The sequence below is a fragment of the Chrysemys picta genome, chromosome 18, assembly GCF_011386835.1.
Source record: "Chrysemys picta bellii isolate R12L10 chromosome 18, ASM1138683v2, whole genome shotgun sequence".
NCBI lineage: Eukaryota > Metazoa > Chordata > Testudines > Emydidae > Chrysemys > Chrysemys picta.
Window position 1 is genome coordinate 1,812,933 of NC_088808.1, and position 23,627 is coordinate 1,836,559.

A 23,627-nucleotide genomic window follows, 5' to 3' on the forward strand; every position below is an offset into this window, starting at 1 on the left:
TCTGAAAGGTTGCTGACCCCTGGTATAGGCTCAGCTGTGATGGATGAGGAGGGAAAAGAAGTTGTCACCCAGCATCAGACAACATCCCTGCTATTAAAGGGAGAAGTATCTTATCTGCTTGCATTGATGTTTCTTCCTCGCTTTGCTTGTTTTGTTTACAGGCAATATCAAGGTTTACGACCTAACAAACTCAACCATAAAATGTTAAGCAAACTGGTCTTCAGGCTCCTAGAACAATATAACCTAGATCCAGGTATGTGATATTACACTAAATCATTTAATCACCTTTCCTGTGAACAACAGATAAAGCTAATCTGTCTTCCCATGTGTCCAGCAAGGAATGTCTACTGTCATTTGGAGCTTAATTGATGTTGTTGAAACAAAGCACATAAATTATGGAAATTTTCACTTTGTGTTGTTGAAAAATTAGATGTTGGTGACTAATCGGCTGTTTCTTCCATAATATGACATAAATCTTGGCTTCAGAATGGTTCTGCATAAACATGTGATGGTCAGTTTTGAGTACTAGCTCCATCGGGCTCACATAAGCGGCCACACGTTACTCATTTGGGGATTCTGACTTTGTGAGTTACAAGACCATCAGCTTAAAAGAGAGAAACCATGAGAAGAAGGAGGCACATGTAACTTTCCTGTGAAATAAGGGTGGCTGCTGCTGAAGGGAATTTAAAGGGCTGTTGCAACCTTACGGGAGAAGTAATACAGTTTACATTCTTCTAAGGGATCTGCTTCACTCCTAAATGTCACTTGAAATCCATTCTCTTTAACATTTTGCATTGCTTATTACTGTGAGATGTGTTAGGTTTCCTTGCATTGCGACATTAACAAGTAATGACTCCTGGCAGAAATCCTCAGGTGTCCCCTATAATTTGCATCCGGTGTAGGTCCCTCACTCCATCAGCACCACTGAATATTGCATATTTCCCTGTTTTCTGGGACTGAATGTTATTTGCTAACCTAAGCTGCGAATTCCATTCCATCTTGTAGTGATACTGTGTTGCATATTCATCTTCACATCTCCAAAATAAATGAATTATCCTCACAACCCTCCCTTGGAGCATGTAATTGTAATTAATTCCCATTGTATTGGTGGGCAAACTGAGGCACAGAAGAATTAAGAGATTTGTTTAAAACCATACAACAGGTTGATGGTTCATGCAGGGTTAGACCTGAGGGTTTTCTTCCTCGTAAGCCTGGACATCCACTAGGTCATACATCCCCTGTCAATTTACAAAGGGAGTTGAAAGAATTGCTCTCCCAAACCCGTGAAAGACCCACACACACAGGAAACTGACTGTACAGGAGAAATGATGAAATTGTCCATGCATAAAGTGCTGTCAAAGCACAGAGCGAGCAAACTGAAAAAACAGAGATTTGTGTCCTTTAACCTCAGATGTTACTTGTAACAACAGTAAGAAAAAAATGTGAAGCCAAAAATGTGCTTTTGGAGTTGATAGTGCCTGTTTAATTGCCAAGGTTTTATAAATCATACTGAAGGTATAAAACATGGTACAGTATAACTACAAAGCATCATTATTATTGTCATCTCCTGTTGGTGAGTTTTTAGCTTCTCCAGGATTTTTATTCATACACTGCCAGATCTGTCTAGCTGCACCTGCTGTATTAATGACTGTAGGGTAGGGGTTCCCAACACGGTGCCCACGGGCGCCATGGCACCCGCCGGGGCATCTAAGTGCGCCTGTGTACTGGCCGGCAGACGAGCATCCGCCGAAATCCCACCGACAAGCAGCGTCATCCAGAGGCGTCAGCGGCATTTCAGCGGCGACACCTCTGGATGACGGTGCTTGTTGGAGGCATTTTGGCAGTGACGCCTATTGACATTGCTGCTTATTGGCAGCATTTCGGCGGATGCTCATCCGCCGCCACGGTCCTCTGTGGCTCATCCTCTGGCACCCACCAGACGAAAAAGGTTGGGGACCACTGCTGTAGGGTATGTACTAGTGGTTCTGCAAAAAGAGATTGTGAGGGTAGAGCAGATAGGGGTAGCTGGATCCGCCAAGGCAATGAGTGACCTTGAAAGACTCCAGCAGTTTGAAGGAGTCTGCCTGTTCTAATGGAACTTCCCATGTGGATCTATCTCTGAACCCTGGGTGGGACTTTAAATGCACTGCCCCAATGTATGTTCATATTTCCAAAGGTTTCCCACATCTTTTCCTCAACAAGGTACCTGCGGTGTGAAAGAGATTTGGCCACCAGCTTGATCTGTAACACTGTTATTTGTATTATTGTTAGTGCAGGATAATAAAAACAATGCCTCAGTTAAAAAATTCAGCCCTTGAATTTACCTGTGGGTAGTAACATACAGTATAACTGAAGAATTACTTTGAACCTTTGATCAATTTTATTTTTATTGTAAAGAAATTCCGTGCATATGTGCAGGCTAATGTTCCAGAGACAGCTCATGCTGCAAGTCAGGACATGCATTGCCAGATGTTTGCGGTTTTTGAGGATTTAATTGGAATTGTTCTTCTTTGAGTGCTGTCCCTCTGGGTGCTCCATTTTAGGTGTTGGGGCGCCCCTGTGCTCATACTCAAAGACTTTTGGTGGCAGTGCCCGGTTGGGTCGTACATGCGTGGTCCCTGTCTCGTGCTGCTTCAGGCAATTAATTGATGCTATGCTAACGACCCCCCCACCAGAGTTGGAGCAATCAGCAGTGCTTCACTACTTAGTAGTTAATTAGTTTAACAGTTAGTTACTTAGTTTCCTTGTTAGCAGCCATTTACATTGTTTTCCTTTTCCTTTTATCCCTGTCACCATAGCTTCAAACCAAACCAAACCCTTTTTCCTTTTACTTTCCTTTTGAACTACCAGCTGGGGAGAAATTTCAGTTGAACCTCCGCATACACAGCTGCTCTGAGGGTGAAAGCGCCCCCCCCCCCCCCAGGAATGCCTGGTTTCCCAGGCTTTAAAGGATGTCTCAACTGCAAGCTTGCTATACCTGTCTCAGAGGGCCACAATCAGTGTGTTCTCTGCCTAAGCGAAAGACACACAACTCAGAAGTCTCAGCACTGCCTCAAGCTCACTGCTGGGACAAGAAGAGCTGGAGATTTGCTGTTAAAGCTCCTCCTTATGGCGAAGTCTCTCAGACCTGCATCTGAGCCCGGAACCCTCCTGGTGAAACTTCGCCAACCACGGCTTCTGACATGGGTCCCTCCTCAATCCATGCATCTGAGCAAACTGTCAAAAAGGCAGGCACCTATGTCCCCAAGGCAGGAATCAGCCAAGAAGTACCGTTCTGCGAGAGGACACTCAGCACCGGCAGGTGACCCAGCGGGACCACCCGGCATCGCTGGTACCTCTGGAGCCAGAGACTCTAAAAGAGCTGGCTCCGACAGAGGCACCAAGGGGAAATCTGAACCCAATGCCTCGGCACCGCCAATACCAAAGCTGCGATCCACATGCAACGGCACAGCACCGGGACAGATGGCGGCTCCTTCAAAGACACGGTTGGTGCACACAGCGGCGCAGCCTTCAGTACCAGCTTATACACAGCAGCTCCAAGCATTGGAGCAAGGACCAATCAAACAGACATCACAGCAGTTTCTCAGACAAAAGGGTCTCTTAGTCGGTTCTGCCCCTGACTCCCCTATCATCGGCACCAATGTGAACATGTCACCCTCGGCACCGAGTCTCCTCGTGTCTCCAATACAATCCACTCCTCCCTATTCGAGTGAGGATGAGAGTGAGGAAGGAGATCTCCCTCCAGAATCTCTACCGTGAACCGACTAACTCAGGACCCCCTCAGGGAACATATTACACTGATTCCAAGTATTTTCAATGTTATGGCCAGCCCTGGGGGCCCCCCCATGCCTCCCCCACCCCAATGGGCATACCCCACACAACAGGGACTGCCTGCCACATCCAGACCTGGCACACAGCAGTCACCTGTGCCTGGACCTTTGATGGTGGCAGGGGAACTGGGGGAAGATGAGGAAGACCCCTGATCGTGGAAGGGGCACCACCTACCCATTTCCCATCACTATCTACAGATGACACTGTTATGCCTCCTCCCCATAATATAGGGGATGATTTCAAACTATTCCAGGATCTATTTAAAAGGGTGGCTAGCTCCCTGGACATCTCCCTTTAGGAGGTCCAAGTGACACAACACAAACTAATGGACATTTTGCATACATCTGCTTCATCCATAATTGCTATGAATGATGCGCTGATGGACCCTGTCAAAACCATTTGGCAGAACCCTGCCACTGCTCCTCCAACCTGCAAGAGGTCTGACAAAAAATATTATGTACCAGCCAAAGGCACAGAGTTCCTCTTTTCACATCCAGCGCCTAATTCCCTAATGGTGGACGCAGTCCAGGAACATGGTAGGCAACAACAGCCCCAAACCACACCTCATGACAAAGAGTGGAAAAGACTTATCTTTTTGGTCACAAGGCTTATTCCTCGGCTACACTACACCTCCGCATAGCCAACTGCGAGGCATTACTGGCAAAATATGACTATAGTAACTAAATGTCTGAATTGACTGATTTTATTTCTGAGGACAAGCGAGAACAATTCACAGCACTTGTATCAGAGGGACAACTCATCTTCAAAACAGCCCTGCAAGCCGCACTTGATTCTGCGGACACAGCTGCAAGTTCAGTGGTGACGGCTGTCGTGATGAGCAGGGCCTCATGGCTCCACCTCTTCGGCTTTCCTAAGGAGGTGCAATCCACGGTTGAGGATTTGCCATTTGAGGGTCCCAAACTCTTTGACAAGAAGACAGATGACTCTCTCCACTCATGCAAGGAGTCACGGGCGACACTCCGATCCTTGGGAATCTATACACCCAAACCCAGGAAAACACAGAGAAATTATTATGTACCCCAACGCTACTGCCAGACCATGTATTCGCAACAACAATGGTGATTTGAGTCACAGGCCCACAAACACAGGCCCCTGAGGGGACGCCAATCTACTTCTTCAGTAGCTGCGTCCCAACCATCAACCTCCAGACAACAAATTTGAAGCCTTGGTCGAGGGCACGAGAACCCCAGGTCTATCTGTGCTGGTGACACCATCTCTCTCCCAACCATTCAGATATCGTCTAGTTCCATTTTATCCAATCTGGAAGACCATCACATCCGACAAATGGGTGCTAGAAATCGTACAAACTGGTTACTCCATCCCCACCTCTTTTCCCCAGCCCCCCTACCCATCGTCCCTCCCTGTCCCTACTGTACCAGGAGGGTAAGACACCTCATGCAGCTAGGAGCAGTAGAACCTGTTCAAAGAGAACACAGAGGGAGAGGATATTATTCCCACTATTTTCTCACAAAGATGGAGAGGCGCCTCCGAGGACGCCTCTCACGGATGGAGACCAATACTCGATCTATGACGACTCAACAAGTTTGTCAAAACACGATTCAAGATGGTCAAACTAGGAACCATAATTCCAGCTCTAGAAAGTGGGGATTGGTTCTCGTCCCTCGACCTCTGGGACTAGATGACCTCCAGAGGTCTCTTCAAACCCTGATATTCTATGATGCGTATTTTCATGTAATAATACATCCCTCTCATCGCAGATTTCTCTGTTTTACCATCGGACAGGACCACTTCCTTTCTGCCTCTCTACTTCCCCTCAAGTGTTTTCGAAGGTACTGGCTGTGGTTGCAGCATACCTGCACAGAAATGCAATTATGATATTCCCATACTTGGACGACTGCCTGCTAAAAGTGTCAACATGGCAGGCAGCAATACAAGCCACCAAACAGATGGAAACCCTTTTCATGAGATTGGGCCTCCAAATAAATACCGAAAAGTCCACCCTGACTCCAGTGCAGGAGTTGGAGTTCATTGGGGCCCATCTCAAATCTACCGAGGCCATAGCCTCTCTACCAAGGCGATGGTTTCTCACTCTCACCAGCCTCATATCCACGACACAAAACAGTCCACAGATATCAGCCAGGACTTGCCTACAACTTCTCAGTCACGTGGTAGCCACAATGTTTGTCGTCAGACACGCCAGATTAAACATGCATTGCCTGTAAGGATGGCTCCTTATGAATTATGTCCCACACAGACACAGCATAAACAAGTGTCTTACGATGCTGGACAAAATAAAGGGCTCCCTACTCTGATGGATACAGGAGTGCCCTTCCTTCAGAAAATGCCAACACTAAACATCACTGCAGACGCCTCACTGTTGGGATGGGGTGGCACACATGCATCCACATCCAGGGCCGCTGGTCTCCTGCAGAATCCCTTCTACATATAAATCTATTAGAGCAGCCTAGCTCCATCCTCTTTGGAACCCCCTTCAGGTAGTTGAAGGCTGCTATCAAATCCCCCCTCATTCTTCTCTTCTGCAGACTAAACAAGCCCAGTTCCCTCCGCCTCCCCTCATAAGTCATGTGCCCCAGCCCCAGGGCCAGCTTTAGCAGGTGCGGGGCCCCAAGCCAGGACGCGAATTGTCTCGCGCCCCCCCCCCCCCCAACTCTGCCCCACCCCCTCCCGACTCCGCCCCCTCCCTGCCCCATTGGATCCCTCCCCAAATCCTCACCCCGGCCCCACCCCCAGACCCGCCGCCTCACTGCCCCATTGGATCCCTCCCCAAATCCCTGCCCTGACCCCGTCTCTTCCCAAGCACACCTCATTCCTCCTCCTAACCCCTCCCTCCCAGGCTTGCGCTGATCAGCTGTGTGGCGGCGCAAGCCCTGGAGGGAGAGGGGAGAAGCAGGACACGGCTTTTTTTTTTCCGCTCCGCCAGCAGCCCTGGACATTGTGGGACCCCATTCTGGGGAATCGACTTAAAGCCGGCCCTGCGCAGCCCCCTAATCATTTTCGTTGCCCTCTGCTAGACTCTCTCCAATTTGTCCACATCCCTTCTGTAGTGGCGGGCCCAAAACTGGACGCAATACTCCAGATGTGGCCTCACCAGTGCCAAATAGAGGGGAATAATCACTTCCCTTGATTGGCTGGCAATGCTCCTACTAATGCAGCCCAATATGCCATTGGCCGCCTTGGCAACAAGGGCACACTGTTGACTCATATCCAGCTTCACATCCCCTGTAATCCCCAGGTCCTTTTCTGCAGAACTGCTGCTTAGCCAGTCGGTCTCCAGCCTGTAGCGGTGCCCGGGATTCTTCCTTCCTAAGTGCAGGACTCTGCACTTGTCCTTGCTGAACCTCATCAGATTTCTTTTGTCCCAATCCTCCAATTTGTCTAGGTCACTCTGGACCCTACCCCTACCCTCCAGCCTATCTACTTCTCCCTGCAGCTTAGTGTCATCCATGAATTTGCTGAGGGTGCAATTCATCCCATCGTCCAGATCATTAGTGAAGATGTTGAACAAAACCGGCCCCAGGACCAACCCTTGGGGTACTCCGCTTGATACCTGCAGCCAACTAGACATCGAGCCGTTGATCACTACCCATTGAGCCCGACGATCTAGCCAGCTTTCTATCCACCTTATAGTCCATTCATCCAATCCATACTTTTTTAACTTGCTGGCAAGAATACTGTTGCTGGCTTATTTTTTATGGTTTTTGCCATCAGCTTTTCCCTTAGATTTAATCCTGAATTGCATTTTGTACAAACCTTTAAGCCCTAGAGATAACAGTGTACAATATATACTGAGAATGATTATTTCTCATGTATTTAAACAGTAGAGGGCAGAAGAGGGCTGCTCAGAAATCTGTGCATTAGTTCAGGTATGTCACTACCATCCTTAGACATTGCGAGAATGCAGTGTGTACCAGAGGACAGCCAGCATGGGACGCTCCACCAGTACTTCACAGGGTTTCTTTGAGTTAAGTATTTTCAAAGGATGTTACTCTGGAGTCAGGTGAACGAGTGTAATATTAGAACTAAAGAGAAAATGCCTGATCTATCAGAAGATGATAGGCAAAGTAACTTTTGTTCCCACAAATATCATTCAGTTGTGTGCAGGCAGAGTAGAAGGATACGCTCTTCCATTAAATTAGATCACCCGGGGTTGTAAACCATTGTTTCCCACCACTTGTGGATGATTTTCCTGCTGCATGTCTCAGCCCTATTGTCAAATACCAGGGCAACTTTGTCTATGAAAATTGCCTGTGTGAATTCACATTGTTTAGGAGATGTGAGCCTCTCACACAAAGTCAGGAGCTTTTACCTGGCAGTGACCACTGGCTTGTACACCCACCTTCTCCCCAATAGGATATGAAATACGGCATAGGCCAAATCACCACTCAGTCCGTTCAGGCTGCTGAAGGAGAGCTGGGCTTGGGACATGCTGCTGACCTTGACCCTTCCCATGTCATTTCCCCTGTTTTTCTAAAGAACTGTGTTTTTTCCTTTTGAAGTACAAGCTACTGCTGAAGATGACCCCTAAAGGGCTCTAGTTAATCTAGGGAGAAGATAGAAGTGTGAGGACTCTGGTCAAATCAAAGCTCTCTTGGTTTCTGCACTCTGTTAGGGCCAAACCCACTCTTCCCTTCTTGTTCTGAAACAGCGTTTGCCACGTTGTCAGATGCGCCAGAAGCCCACTGTGCGGCACTCGTTCTTTAGGCTCTCATCTAAGTGCCTTCTTGGGAGGCCCAGCTGGTGTCTGGACTACAAGTTTAATGGGATGGTCAAGAGCCTCCAAGAGTCTGTGGATTTTTGCTCCCTTTCCCCTATGGAGACTGCTTTTCCTATTCTCTGGGGCCATGGAATGAAATGATGTAAAATCAGTGAGTCCTGGAAATTACACTAAAAGGATATCCTATCCTGCACTCTATGCCACTTCACCCTAATCTGCATGAGGAACTCTTCTCATCAGAAAGTGCTATGGATCTAAAACATTTCCCTCCTCCAAATAGACCATAGCACAGAAGGTAAAGGCTTTAGTTCTCTTATTTCCAACTATTTCAGCTCTTGAGGGCTGGTTCTTGTTTACACTAAGGCCCCTCAACATTGCAAGAGCAGTGGGAACCGAGTTAGTGCAAATGAGAATCAGGCTCTTGGTGTAATGTAAAGACAGGGTTGAGTGGGACCTAATAGTGAATCAGAAGGAATGCAGTGCATCGTCAGTTTTATACAGTCAACCACCAGATCTACAAAACTGAAAAGCTGTCATCCCAAAACACACACACACACACCATGTAACACCAGTGCAATGTGTGTGTCCATTTCAAGCCCTGTATGTAAAGAGGACATCACATTTGGTTTTGCTTTCTGGCTGTTAGTATCAGGCTTCCTCCCTACCAAATGCTGAAGATGGGTGGAAGGGTAGAATTCCTGGTTCTACTTTTGTGTCTATCCCAAATGCAAAATGCAATCCAGACTAGATCCCATTATGGTGCTACTGCAAGATTTTGTAATAATACACATCCAGTGATATATGTTGAGGGAGGGAGTATTTATTAGAATCATAGACCCATAGGGTTAGAAGGGACCACAGGGGTCATCTAGTCTAGCACCCTGCCAAGATGCACGATTTGCTTTGTGCTGATGCGTAAGAACCTCAGCCATGGAGCAGGCCCAGGACCATACAAACACGTAATGAAAGTATGGCCCCTTCTCCAAAGCGCTTACAATAGATCAGGGGTTCTGAAACTGGGAGTCGCAACCCCTCAGGGAGTCGCGAGGTTATTACATGTGGGGTTGCGAGCTGTCAACCTTCACCCTAGAATATTCAAGGAGCTAATAGAGGAGGTATCTGAGCCTCTAGCTATTATCTTTGGAAAATCATGGGAGACAGGAGAGATTCCAGAAGACTGGAAAAGGGCAAATATAGTGCCCATCTATAAAAAGGGAAATAAAAACAACCCAGAAAACTACAGACCAGTTAGTTTAACTTCTGTGCCAGGGAAGATAATGGAGCAAGTAATTAAGGAAATCATCTGCAAACACTTTGAAGGTGGTAACATGATAGGGAATAGCCAGCATGGATTTGTAAAGAACAAATCATGTCAAACCAATCTGATAGCTTTCTTTGCTAGGATAAGGAGTCTTGTGGATAAGGGAGAAGCGTATCAAATGCCTTACTAGACTTTAGTAAGGCATTTGATACGATCTCGCATGCTATTCTTATCAATAATCTAGGCAAATACAACTTAGATGGGGCTACTATAAGGTGGGTGCATACCTGGCTGGATAACCGTACTCAGAGAGTTGTCATTAATGGTTCCCAATCCTGCTGGAAAGGTATAACAAGTGGGATTCCGCAGGGGTCTGTTTTGTGATCGGCAGCATTTCGGCAGCGATGCCTCTGGATGACGCTGCTTGTCGATGGCATTTTGGCGGATGCTCGCCCGCCGGCCAGTACGCAGGCGCACTTAGACGCCCCGGTGGGCGCCATGGCACCTGCGGGCACCGTGTTGGGGACCCTTGGTCTAGAGAACATAACCTATGAAGGAAGACTGAAAGAATTGGGTTTGTTTAATTTGGAAAAGAGAAGACTGAGAGGGGACATGATAGCAGTTTTCAGGTATCTAAAAGGGTGTCATAAGGAGGAGGGAGAAAACTTGTTCATCTTAGCCTCTAAGGATAGAACAAGAAGCAATGGGCTTAAACTGCAGCCAGGGAGGTTAAGGTTGGACATTAGGAAAAAGTTCCTAACTGTCAGGGTGGTTAAACACTGGAATAACCTGCCTAGGGAGGTTGTGGAATCTCCATCTCTGGAGATATTTAAGAGTAGGTTAGATAAATGTCTATCAGGGATGGTCTAGACAGTATTTGGTCCTGCCATGAGGGCCAGGGGACTGGACTCGATGACCTCTCGAGGTCCCTTCCAGCCCCAGAATCTATAAAACTCCAAACCCTGCTTTGCTTCCTAATTTATAAAGGGGGGTCACACTCAGAGACTTGCTATGTGAAAGGGGTCACCAGTAAAAAAGTTTGAGAGCCACTGCAATAGATTGTCTTATGCTATCTTGGAGAGGGCACTGTGCTGGGACTCAGTAGACCTGAGTTCAATTCCCTGCTCTGTCACTGGTCTGTGTAACTATGGGCAAGTCATTGTACCTCTCTGTGTCTGTGTCCTCATTTGTAAAATGGGGATAATGATATTGACCTGCTTGGGAATCTGCTGATGAAAAGTGCTGTATAACCAGGGGGCGGCCATTTCAGACTCAATTCTGAGTGCCAGAGTGGAATTGGTTGCAAATCTAAAGGCAATTTGAGTGAAAGTGATCACGAAATTATAAGATGTCATGGTTCTAAAGAAAGGAAGGAATGAGAACAGCAGAATAAGGACAATGGCCTTCAAAAAAAGTAGACTTCAACAAACTCAAAGAACTGGTAGGTAAGGTCCCATGGTGAGAAATTCTGAGGGAAAAGGGTGTTTGGGAGACCGGGCAATTTTTCAAGAAGATAGTATCAAAGGCACAACTACAAACTATCCCTGTGCAAAAGAAAGATAGCAAGAATAGTAAGAGGCTAATATGGCTCCATCAGGAGCTCTATAATGTCCTGAAAATCAAAAAGGAATCCTACAACATGTGGAAACATGGACACATTGCTAAGGAGGAGAACAAAAGAGTAGCACAAGCAGGCAGGGACAAAATCAGAAAGGCTAAGGCACAACAGGAGTTACACCTAGCAGGAGACATAAAAAGCAATAAGAAGAGGTTCTTTAAATACATTAGGAGCAAGAGAAAGATGAAATAAAGTATAGGTCCTCTAGTGAGTAGGGAATAAGAGCTAATAACTGGTGAGATCAAGAAGGCTGAGGTATTTAATGCCAGTTTTGCTTCTGTCTTCACCAAAAAGATTATGGCTCACCAGATACTCAACACAATTAATATTAACAACAAGGGGGAAGGAACAAAAGCCAAAACAGGGAAAGAACAAATTAAAGAATATTTAGGTACGTTAGATATATTCAAGTTGGCAAGGTCTGATAAAAATTAATCCTAAGGTACTTAAGTTGAATCTGAATCTCAGAACCGTTAGCAATTATTTTTGAGAACTTCTGGACAATAGGTGAATGTCACAGTGGACTGGAGAAGAGCAAACATAGCACATCTCTTTAAAAGGGGTAACAAACAGGACCCAGTGAATTATAGACCAGTCAGCCTAAAGTTGCTAAAACAATTAATCAATCAACTTGTAAGCACTTGGAGGATAATAGGGTTATAAGGAATAGCCAGCATGATTTTGTCAAGAAGAAAACATGCTAAACCAACCCAATTGCCTTCTTTGTCAGGGTTACTGGGCTGTGAGTAAGGAGGAAGCAGATGATGTGCTATATCTTGATTTTAGTAAGACTTTTGACACAGTCCCACATGCTAGGGCCCTACCAAATTCACGGCCATGAAAAAACGCGTCACGGACCGTGAAATCTGGTCTCTTTACATGCAATCTGATCTTTTGTGTGCTTTTACCCTATACCAGCAGCCCTCAACCGGGGGTCTGTGAGCCTTTTCAGGGAGGCTGCAGGGCCCCGTGGCTGGAACCCGGTGCCCTGAACCCTGGCACCTCCTGTGGGGCTGAAGTCAGGATCCCTGGCACCCCCTTGCGGGGCTGAAGCTGGGAGTGGCGCGAGGCTGAAGTCCTCCTCCCCCAAGCCAGGAGCAGAGTGGGGCTGAAACCGGTGCTCTCCTCCCCCCGCCAAGGCAGGAGTGGTGCGGGGGGTTGAAACCGGCGGGGGGCCCCCTGCCCTTGAAGCAAGGAGCGGCGTGCGGCTGAAGCTGGGAGCCCCAGGGTTCCCCACCTCCTGCTGGGAGCCACGTGGGACTGAAGCTCCAAACCCTGGTGCTCCCCGTGGGCACAGCTGGGGGAGAACAAGGGTGTTGGCCCCCCAAACTGCAGTGCCTTTCCCAGAGTGCGGCAGTCTGGAGGCTGCTCCATACCCCTCACACCTTCTCCTCTCCCCCAGGCCTCCTCAGGCCCAGCCCTCTGGCCAGGTTGTAGGTGGGAAGCCAGAGCCAGGCAGTGCAGCAGCTGCTCCACTGGCTGGTGGTGCCATGGAGTGGGCATCCCTGGCATCCCCCATCTGCTGCTGGTGCCCGTGGTTGTGGCTTCCCGCCCTCTTTGACTGCTCACGCAACTGGTAAGAGCCACCTGGGTGGGGGGACCCAGCTCTGGGGGTAGCAGAGCCCTTGGGGAGCAGCCCTTCTGGCACACAGCCCCTAGCTATCCTTCTTCCTGCACCCAGAGCTACCCCCCTTGCCCACACACAGCCCCTAGCTACTCCCTGCCTGCACTCTGAGCTCCCCCCACCCATACACAGCCCCAGCCATCCCCTGCCTGCACCCTGAGCTACACCCCTGCCCATACACAGACCCTAGCTGCCCCCTACCTGCACCCTGAGCTACCCTCCTGCCTGCACACAGCCCCAGCTACCCCCGTCTGCACCCTGAGCTACCCCCTGCACACACACAGCCCTGGCTACCCTCTCCCTGCATCCTGAGCGGTTTTCAAAGTTTTTGAGCTGAGTTCCCCCCTTTGAGTAATATTTTTTGGTTGCAGCCCCCCCCCCACAACCCAGACAGTTGGGGGGGCGCTCCCTCCCTGAACCCCGCTAGTCCTCCCCACCCCAATAGAAGTCAAACTGCCTATGCCCAAAGGTCATTCCCCCCGGCCCAGAGCCCCGTGTTCTCCCCACCCCCCTCTCCTCGGGCCCTGGAGTTTATATAGCTTGTTGAAAAAGGTTGAGGACCCCTGCCCTATGCTATACAGCAGGAGTTGGCAACCTTTCAGAAGTGATGTGCCGAGTCTTCATTTATTCACTCTAATGTAAGGTTTTGTGTGCCAGCAATACATTTTAACGATTTTAGAAGGTCTCTTTCTATAAGTCTATAATATATAACTAAACTATTCTATGTAAAGTAAATAAGGTTTTTAAAATGTTTAAGAAGCTTCATTTAAAATTCAATTAAAATGCAGAGCCCCCCGCGGGCAGTGTGAGTGCCACTGAAAATCAGCTTGTGTGCCACCTTCGGCACGCGTGCCATAGGTTGCCTACCCCTGCTATGCAGATTTCATGGGGGAGACCAGCATTTCTCAAATTGGGGGTCCTGACCCAAAAGGGAGTTGCGGGGGGGGTGTCACAAGGTTATTTTAGGGGGTCGTGGTATTGCCACCCTTAGATCTGTGCTGCCTTCAGAGCTGGGCATCTGGAGAGTGGTGACTGTTGTCCGGGTGCCCAGCTCTGAAGGCAGCGCCTCACCAGCATCAGCGCAGAAGTAAGGGTGGCAACACCATACCAGGCCATCCTTCTGTGCTGCTACTAGCGGTGGCTCTGCCTTCAGAGCTGGGCTCCCGGCCAGCAGCTGCTGCTCTCCAGCTGCCCAGCTCTGAAGGCAGCGCTGCCGCCAGTAGCAGGGCAGAAGTAAGTGTAGAACCGCAACCCCCCCCCCAATAACCTTGCGCCCCCACCCCCAACTCCTTTTTGGGTCAGGACCCCTACAATTACAACACCGGGACATTTCAGATTTCAGTAACTGAAATCATGAAATTTATGATTTTTAAAATCCTATGACCATGAAATTGACCAAAACGGGCCGTGAATTTGGTAGGGTCCTACACATGACATTCTCATAAGCAAACTAGGGAAATGTGATCCAGATGAAATTACTATACAGTGAGTGTACAACTGGTTTAAGAAATGTACTCAAAGAGTATTTATCAATGGTTCTCTGTCAGACTGGGAAGGGCATACGTAGTGGGGTCCCCCTGTGGAGAATATGCTTATAAAATTTGTGAGTGATACCAATCTGGAAGGGCTTGCAAGCACTTTGGAGGATAGGCTTAGCATTCAAAACAAATTGACAGATTGGAGAATTGGTCTGAAATCAACAAGATGAAATTCAATAAAGATAAGTGCAGAGTACTTCACTTAAGTAGGAAATATCAAATGCACAGCTACACAATGGGGAATAACTGGCTAGGGGGTAGTATTGCATAAAAGGATCTGGAGGTTATAGTGCATCACAAATTGAAGATGAGCCACCAATGTGATGCAGTTGTGAAAAAGGCTACTATCATGCTGGGTATATTAACAGGAGTGTCGTATGTAAAAGACGTGGGAGGTAATTGTCCCACTCTACTCAGCTCTGGTGAGGTCTCGACAGGAGTACTGCATTCAATTCTTGGCATCATGCTTTAGAAAAGATGTGGACAAATTGGAGGGAGTCCAGAGGAGAGCAACAAACATGATAAAACCTGTTGTATGAGGAAAGGTTAGAAAAATTGGGCACGTTTAATCTTGAGAAAAGATGACTGAGGGGGGAACCTGATAACAGTTTTCCACTATGTTACGGGATATTATAAAGAGGATGATCAGTTGTTCTCTATGTCCACTGAGGGTAGGACAAGAAGTAATGGGCTTAATCTACAGTAAGGGAGGTTTAGATTAGATATTAGGAAAAACTTTCTGACTATGAAGGTAGTTAAGCTCTGGAACAGGCTTCCAAGGGAGGTTGTAGAATCCCCATCTTTGGAACTTTTTATGCCCAGGTGGGACAAACACCTGTTGGGGATGGTCTCGGTTTACTTGGTCTTGCCTCAGTGCAGGAGGATGGACTAGATTACCTCTCAAGGTCCTTTCCAGCCCTAAATTTCTATGATTCTATAAGAACTGAGAATTACTGTCACTATTTATTTATTTATTTATTTATTATGCCAACTTAGCAAAAAACACAATAGCTAGATGCAGGGCAGCCGAGTTCAAAACAGTGAGCAGAGCGGTCACGATGGGCATTGTGGGATACTGGGTGAGTATAATGAATGGCAGCGTCTATGCTGACGTTTTGTCGCTTTAACTTTGCTGCAAAAAGTTCAATGCCTCTCGTTGAGGTGGTTTTATTTTTTCAGCAAAACAGCAGAGTTTTGCCACGAAAAGTAGCTTTGTAGAGTGTACACGTCCCCTGTTTTGTCAGCAAAAGCTGCCTTTTGTTGACAAAACTGTGTAGTGTAGACAAGGCTTAAGTCACATTTTTAAGGTGATTTACAATCTTAAATCTCACTGAAAGTCATTTGGGCGTTTTTGAAAATATACCCCTTGAGTTTACTCTTTTGTATTAGCTTGTTTTTGCTACTGGAACATCTTGGTGCATCAAAGATGTGTGTAGTGTGTCTATTGCAAACCTATGACTTTCTGCTTGGGGTGTTGGTAATTCTATTTTCTTTTGAATTTGTTCTTGGAATCTGTGCTCCCCAGCTTTTAAATTCTTGTACATTTTCATCGATATTGGAATGTGTCCTGGATGTTTAGGATATATGTTATGTCCAGTATATATATCGCTACGGCTTAAATGATTTTTCTTACCACCCCCTCCAAAAAAAAAAAAAAAAAGAGAGAGAGAGAGAAGAAGCAGCAGTAGCAGGAGCAGAAAACCGCCTATAGTAGCACATGCCAAATTGCAAAATATATTTATGGGCTTGTTTATACTACAAATGCTAATCTGGTTTTTAAACACAATTAGCAGTTTTAATATAGGCAAGGCCAGGATGCTTCTGGCCCTCTTTGTTTCAGGTTTGGATAGTGTCTTTCTGTGTTTGCATCATTTAAAGTGATTTTTATATCAGGGGAGAAAAAAAGTACTGTCTAGAAAAGAACGCTTCAAGCAAGTTCATATGTTGTGTTGACTTAAAGGCCTTTCTTTCGTTTCAGCTCTCTGTCCGAATGTCATAAATCAGCGGCACCTAGGATCTCTGAAATATCTCTTCTACAAGAGGTTTGTTGAGGTATGTTTGTACAATGTATGTATGGATTTATTTTTGTTGTGATTTGAACAATATAATAGAGATGCTGGAAACATGAGGTTGGTATGCAAACAGAGTGTAGTCATGCTGTAGTGATACTGAAAGGCATTGAGACTCAAATCTCTGTTACGAGTGCTTGGACTGAGATATTATAGACTGATAAATCTAGTGCAGAATTATGGGTATATTTTATTATACTATTATATTTATGATAGGGACCAGTCCTGCAAGGCAGTAAATGCCGTCTACTCCCACTGACTTCAGTGGCAGTTAAGGGTGTTCAGTAAACTGCAAGAGATCCTCTCCCAATCAACTGAGGACCCAATCAGTTGGGTCTCAAGGAGGACAGAATTGATCCACCGTGTTTGGCAGTGTAGTCATCCTAAGTACATTAACAAAGACAAGGCTGGTGTTCAGGGGAAGGGTACCTTCCATTTGTTCTGTGCAAAGCTCATTAATTCCCTGAATATGAGCACACTCATGTTTTAGAGGGACGCTTCTCCGTAGTACCAATGTGAACATTTTTTGCAGTATTCAGTCGCTCAACAGCAGCCTGAATAGGCATGGAGGCTTCTCCTGTGTTTCTGGGAGATTGTGTTGGGTGTGCTAAAAGCATCATGAAATTTAAGTATTCTGTTGCTTTACTGAGTCAGGGGCGGCTCTGTCTTTTTTGCCGCCCCAAGCATGGCAGGCAGGCGGCTTTCGGCAGCGCGCTTGCGGGAGGTCCGCCGGTCCCGTGGCTTCGGAGTACCCGCCGCCGAATTACAGCCGAATCCGCGGGACCGGCGGACCTCCCGCAGGCATGCCGCCGAAGGCAGCCTGACTGCCGCCCTCACAGGGACCGGCAGGGTGCCCCCCACGGCTTGCTGCCCCAGGCACGCACTTGGAGCACTGGTGCCTGGAGCCGCCGCTGTACTGAGTTCAGCAATGTCTCCATTTTCAGCAGTCTTACCTACCTGTGCAGTTGGAAGTTATCTGTAGTTTTGCACCCACTACAAAGTAGGTCTGGTTGGATTATCTCTATTTTATAAGGTATATGAGGAGTTTCAATATGATCTGGATAGGATTCTGTGTGGCCTTCATATTGTAAGTGCAGATTGAGGTTTGGATAATAGTCTTGTGCTGTCCTCAAACATTTCTCTGAATTAACTAATCTAAGCAATATTTTTCTAATGTGCCCTTCATGTTGATATATAAGAACCCAGAGATTTTCAGTGCATACCAGATTGCATTCCTATGTCATAAATGCTGTCTGTGTGTTAAATTTCCACTTGGTGTGTATAATATGCTTTAAAAACATGTTTTAGAGATTTTTTTTGTCTTTTCAGAAAACCATGACTCAGGAGAATTGGGCCGATCATGTTCAGGTGAGTGTGAAATGGTCCCTTACCACTTTTTTAAGGTTTCTTTGTGTGGACCTCATTTTAAGACCATTTAAAAATATCCCATTCTGGTGTTAAAAGAATTTGCAATATGTTACACTAGTACAGCTTTTTAGCTTTGTCAGAACTGCCTACACACATGTGGCACAATTGTGTGTGTAGAGGGGTATGTATGTGTCTATGCATTGGCTTTTAAAAACTTGCCATTTTTACCTAGGGTAAATAGGTAAGATTACTGTGGTCTTCTCCTGTGATTCTCTGTATTTACTGTAGGAAACACGCTGAACACTGCAAATACTGAGGTTATCTAGTTACAGATACTTATTTAATTATCTAAGGCAACTGTCAAGGGCCACCAGTAAACACAGTCAGAAAATCATCTTCTTTGTCCTGAGAATTTTCAGCAGGTTTACTATATAAATGTAAGGTATTTATGGTTTCTGGGTCTCATGGTACAGTAAATAGTAATGATTCAAACATCATTAGAGCAGGGGTGGGAAGAGGCAGGGTGGGGGCTTGCGGGAAGTGGTGGAGTAGGGGCGGGCCTGGGGCGGAGGAGGGGTCGAGCACCCCGCGCCCCGTATAGAGTGGGAGTCAGTGCCTATGCATCTCTAGGTCTGTAACCAGATTATGAAGGGTCTAAAGATGTGGTAGAGGGAAAGGAGCTGCTGGAGTTTCCCTGACTCTGCCACCTCAGGCCTTGACTACACTACACAGTTTTGTCAACAAAAGTCAGGTTTTGTTGACAAAACAGTGGAGGTCTATACACAACAATGCTCTCCCTGCCGATTTAACTCTCCTGCTACGTCAACATAATAAAACCACCTCGATGAGTGGCATAGAGCTTTTTGCGACTAAGTTAGAGCGATGCAGTGTCATTGTAGACAATGTGCTTGCTCGTGTCGCCCTAAGTGGTCTTCAGGAGCTGTTCCACAATGCCCATCATGATTGCTCTTGTCAGCAGTTCCTACTCTGCTGCCCTGCAGCCAGGTACACAGGCATGCACCCCTTTCCCTTTAAAACCCCAGGAATTTTTGAAATTCCTTGTCATGTTTGCTCAGGGTGGACAGCTCACATTGCATCTTCCCAACTGTCCATGCCAGCTTTCCCCAGCAAATGCGATCCCGCCTGGAGTACACTGGAGTTGCTGGATCTGTTGGGTCTGTGGGGAGAGGAGACTATGCAGTTGCAGCTCTGTTCCAGCCGTAGGAATTTGACACCTATGAGCAGATTGCTCGTGGCATGGCATGAAAAGGACATGCAGCAATGCCATGCTAAGATCAAGGAGTTGAGGCAGGCATATCAGAAAGCAAGGGAGACCGATCTTCCCTCTGGTTTGGTGCTGAAAACATGCTGCTTCTACAAGGAGCTGCATGCCATCCTTGGTGATGACCCCACCTCCACCGCCAAGAGCCCTGTGGATACTTTGGGGGGACTGGAGGCAGTGGCCAGCAGAGTCAAACCTGTGGATGAGGAGATTGAGTTGGAGAAGGATGTGCGACAGGCAACAGGCTCGTCTGGTGGTGTGGCGAGCTAGGGCCTCTTTTTAACTCCGGATGGGTCTAGCCAGTTCCAGCAGTCTGGCTCTGACGTGCTTGAAGCAGGAGAGGGAACTCTGGTAAGTACTCATTTTTCTTTGGTACTGCACGGTGACATGAATTAGATGTTATTTTGTTACATGATGCATATGGGATTGAAATTAACAACACTAGATATTGTTTGCACCTGCTTTGCATTCCCCTGTGCAGCTATGCAGTGGAGGCTCTGCAGAAAAGATTGTTAATGTACTCCGAGATCTCTTGGAAATTCTGCACGGAGATTTCTTGGAAACTTTCCTGCAGGTACTCTGCAATCCTCTGCCGAAGGTTCCTTGGCAGAGCTGCTGTGTTTCTTCCCCCGTTGTAGGAAACTTTGCTGCGCCAATCAGCATTTACTTCTGCAGGAACCAAAGCAGCATACAGGCAAGCAGCATGCGGACCTGGTCTGAAGCCACACGCATCCAGGAGATGCATCCTTGCATCTTCAGTTACCCTCAGTAGTGTGATTTCAGCTTCGATCACCCCCCGCCTGTGGAAAATGGTGTCAGTATTAAGAATAGTGTCCCTAAGCGCTTGTACTGATCCCCTTCTGAAGCCACCCAGACCCTTTGTCCCACCTTCTCTCCCGCTCTCACCATGTTTAGTTCTCAGGCCGTGCTTCATGCTTGCCAAGGGAAAATGAGACAGAGGTGTGTGTAACTTTTATGATTCAAGACTCTGAGTGCACATGCAATACTGACTCTGTGTATTGTTTCTTTTGCTTCTGCAGATGTGCCTTTGAGGGTCAGCTCCTACACACCGGTGGAGTGCCTCTGTCAGATAAGGAGGCAAATGAGGAGGATTAAGGAGGACATGTTTTGAGAAGTGCTGCAATCATCTGATCAGGCTGATAGCAAGCATAGAGCATGGAGAGAGACAATAAATGAAAAACTAGAAATAGATAGCTAGGAGACGAGACAGGGGCAAGAGCAGAAAATTGAGGGCCAGGAGAAGACGATAAAGCTCATAGAGGACCAATCAGAGATGCTCAGGTCCCTGATTGTGCTGAAGTTGGAGCACATGCATGCTTGACTCCCCCTACAGCCCTTACAGAACTGCTTTCTATGCCTTCCCCAAACTCCCCACACACATTCCTCACATGTTCCTAGCCCATCGCAGTATCCCTGGCACTTCACCCCTAGGGACATTTTCCATAACGACAACTGGACTTACACACAGCTGTGAGATCCTCATTTCTGAGAGTGCTATTCACTGTCATGTCCCTTGTAAGAAATGTTAATCTGTGTATTGCTGTTTAATAAAAATTTAGTCTTACAAAGACAATGATTCTTTATTTTTGACCTACACAGGGCAGTTTCAGCAGAAATTCATACACAGTGGCAATCAGCACATTTTCAAACTACAATTAATGCTCAGGCAGGAATCATTACAAGGGTCATTCAAGGTGGCAAGTAAACAGTGCCTGGCTGCATGCATTACAGCAAGACACATTACTGTCAAAACCTCCCTGATTCGAATAGCCTTCCGTTTACCCCCCCCCCCCCCACTAGCCCTGGTGTGTGGGTGCTCAAAATCAGCTGCCAGGTGATACAGATCAGTGTTCCACCCCTGGGGAAACTTTTCCCCCTTGACTCCATAAATGTTATGCAGAGCACAGCAGGCTGCTATGACCATGGGAATATTTTCCTCATTGAGGTTTAACCTGCCAAAAAAGCAGCACCAACGACCCTTTAATCTGCCAAAATGCACATTCTACAGTTATTCTTCACCTCCTCAGCCTGTTGTTGAAGTGCTCCTTGCTGCTGTCAAAGTTTCTGGTGTGAGGCTTGATGAGCCATGAGAGTAAGGAGTAGGCTGGGTCTCCCAGGATCACTATGGGCATTTCCACATCCCCTAGTGGAATCTTCTGATCTGGAAAGAAAGTCCCTGCATGCAACTTTCTATATAGGCCGATGTTCCTGAAGATGCATGCGTCAAGCACCTTCCCTGACCACCCCGCATTGATGTCAGTGAAATGACCCCAGTGATCCACTAGCGCCTGCAATATCATAGAGAAGTATCCCTTTCTGTTGATGTACTCTGTCACAACATGGCCTGGGGCCAAAATTGGGATATGTGTGCCATCTATCGCCTTGCCACAGTTAGGGAATCCCATTGCTGCAAAGCCATCCGCTATTTCCTGCACATTCCCCAAAGTCACAGTCCTTTGCAGCAGAAGGCGATTAATGGCCATGCACACTTCCATCACCGCAACCGCCCACAGTGGACTTCCCAACTCCAAACTGTTTCACGACTGACCGGTAGCAGTCCGGAGTTGCCAGCTTCCACACAGTGATTGCCACTCGCTTTTCCACTGTTAGGGCAGCTCTCATTTTGGTGTCCACGTGCTGCAGTATAGTGGTGAGCTTCGCACACGGTTCAAGGAAGGTGGCTTTGCGCATACAAAAGTTGTGCAGTCATTGCTTGCCATCCCAGACCTGCATCACAATCCCACCACTTAGTGCTTGTTTCCAGAGCCTGGTAGCGATGTTCCAATGTGTGTAGTTGCTCCATGAATGCCAACATCAATCTTGAATTGTTTCTTTCCATGGCACACAGCAGGACAGGCACCATGGATTCCTGTTCAGATTCACAGCTCATGAAATACTGCAGGATCAGCCATGTTGTGTTCATAATGCTTATCACAAGACTGGTGAACAGTGCAGGATCTGTGCTTTCAGGCAGAGATGGCAGGTGCAAAGTTTACAGGGGTAGTTGAAAAACGTCACAAAATGTAGTTGGAAGCCCTTGGAATTATGGGATGGAAAAAACTGCCTCATGAGGCAGTGATCCCACCCCCATGATGCACTGCAATCCATTCCCAGAACTCCTAGTGGGAGAAAGTGGCGATTTGAACAGTGGGATGGCTACCCACGGTGTGCTGCTCATTCTGTCAGTGCTAGAGCACCAACTGTGGACATGCTCCGCCAACACAAGGGGAGCGCTGTGTGAACAGGCACAAGCAATGTAATTACAGTGGTTTATGATTGTCAGTGTAACGTAAGTCGGCTTAACTCTATAGTGTAGACATGGCCTCAGTTACCTTCTCTTTTAATGCCCTCAGTCAGCAAGGTATATAAGCATGCGCCTAATTTTGAACATGTGAATGTTCCCCTTTACTTCAGTGGGCTTACTCAGATGCTGAAAGTTAGACATGCTCAAATACCTTGCCGAATCAGAGCCTGATGAAAGATTAGCAATGGGTTGGTAATCGTCATCTTTGCAAAAACCTCTGAATTCCCGTTTGTATTTGAAATGAAGGTATTTTCAGTGATACTTGTTAAACCCAATATTATTCATGTCTTTGTTTCCATTATCTAACATTGACATATAGAAAAAAGTTGGTATAAAATTACAAAATGTATCAGCCAGTTCATGGAGAATGTGTGCATTACATATACAGTCTCATTGAAGGATTGTACCTACTCCAGGAGCTGAGACACCTACCAGTACCATAGCAGAATCTATCTTTGTACATCAAGAATTAAATAAGGCCTCACTAAATGATGAATGTAGCCAGGAGTTTCTTTGTACGTCTCTGAACTAGAGGATATGCAAACGCTGTACTGTCTGAATCTAGAAGGAAATGTATGCATTGGTTTCTGCAGCCAATTTATATCTTTCTGACAACTAAATAATAATCACAGCAGTACCCGTGCCTGTTATCAGCCCTGACTCTTATGGTTATCAGTGATTACTGTCTTTGGCGTTACATTAAAGAAGCTAGAGTGTGTACCCGTACTTCTGAAGGGAAACCTAAATAATCCCACATGTAGATATGCTTCTGTTTCACAGTGCCAACAACACGACTGCAATAAACAAAGGAAAGGTCAAAGCAGCAATGTGCTCCATGCATGTTTCAGAAATCCTGTTTTCTGTATTGTTATTCTTGGGAGATTTTTCAGCACAAACTCAAGAGTTGTCACTGGCCCCTTCTAAACATTCGGGTTTTGACTAAATGAATTTTTTCACACAAAGTATCTGCTTTCAATATGTGATACAGCAGGGC

General features: G+C 46.7%; 1 protein-coding gene across 13 annotated transcripts in view; it reads left to right on the plus strand.

The window, feature by feature from the left end:
- The window catches only part of EXD3 (exonuclease 3'-5' domain containing 3), a 685,344-nt gene that overhangs the window by 185,396 nt on the left and 476,321 nt on the right, over nucleotides 1-23,627 (plus strand). For all 13 annotated transcript variants that reach the window (XM_005295926.5, XM_005295927.5, XM_065572497.1 and 10 more), the window contains 3 exons: nucleotides 162-253; nucleotides 16,568-16,641; nucleotides 17,988-18,026. In XM_005295926.5, coding sequence (XP_005295983.2) covers nucleotides 162-253; nucleotides 16,568-16,641; nucleotides 17,988-18,026 — 205 coding nt within the window. The remainder of the gene's footprint in view (nucleotides 1-161; nucleotides 254-16,567; nucleotides 16,642-17,987; nucleotides 18,027-23,627) is intronic.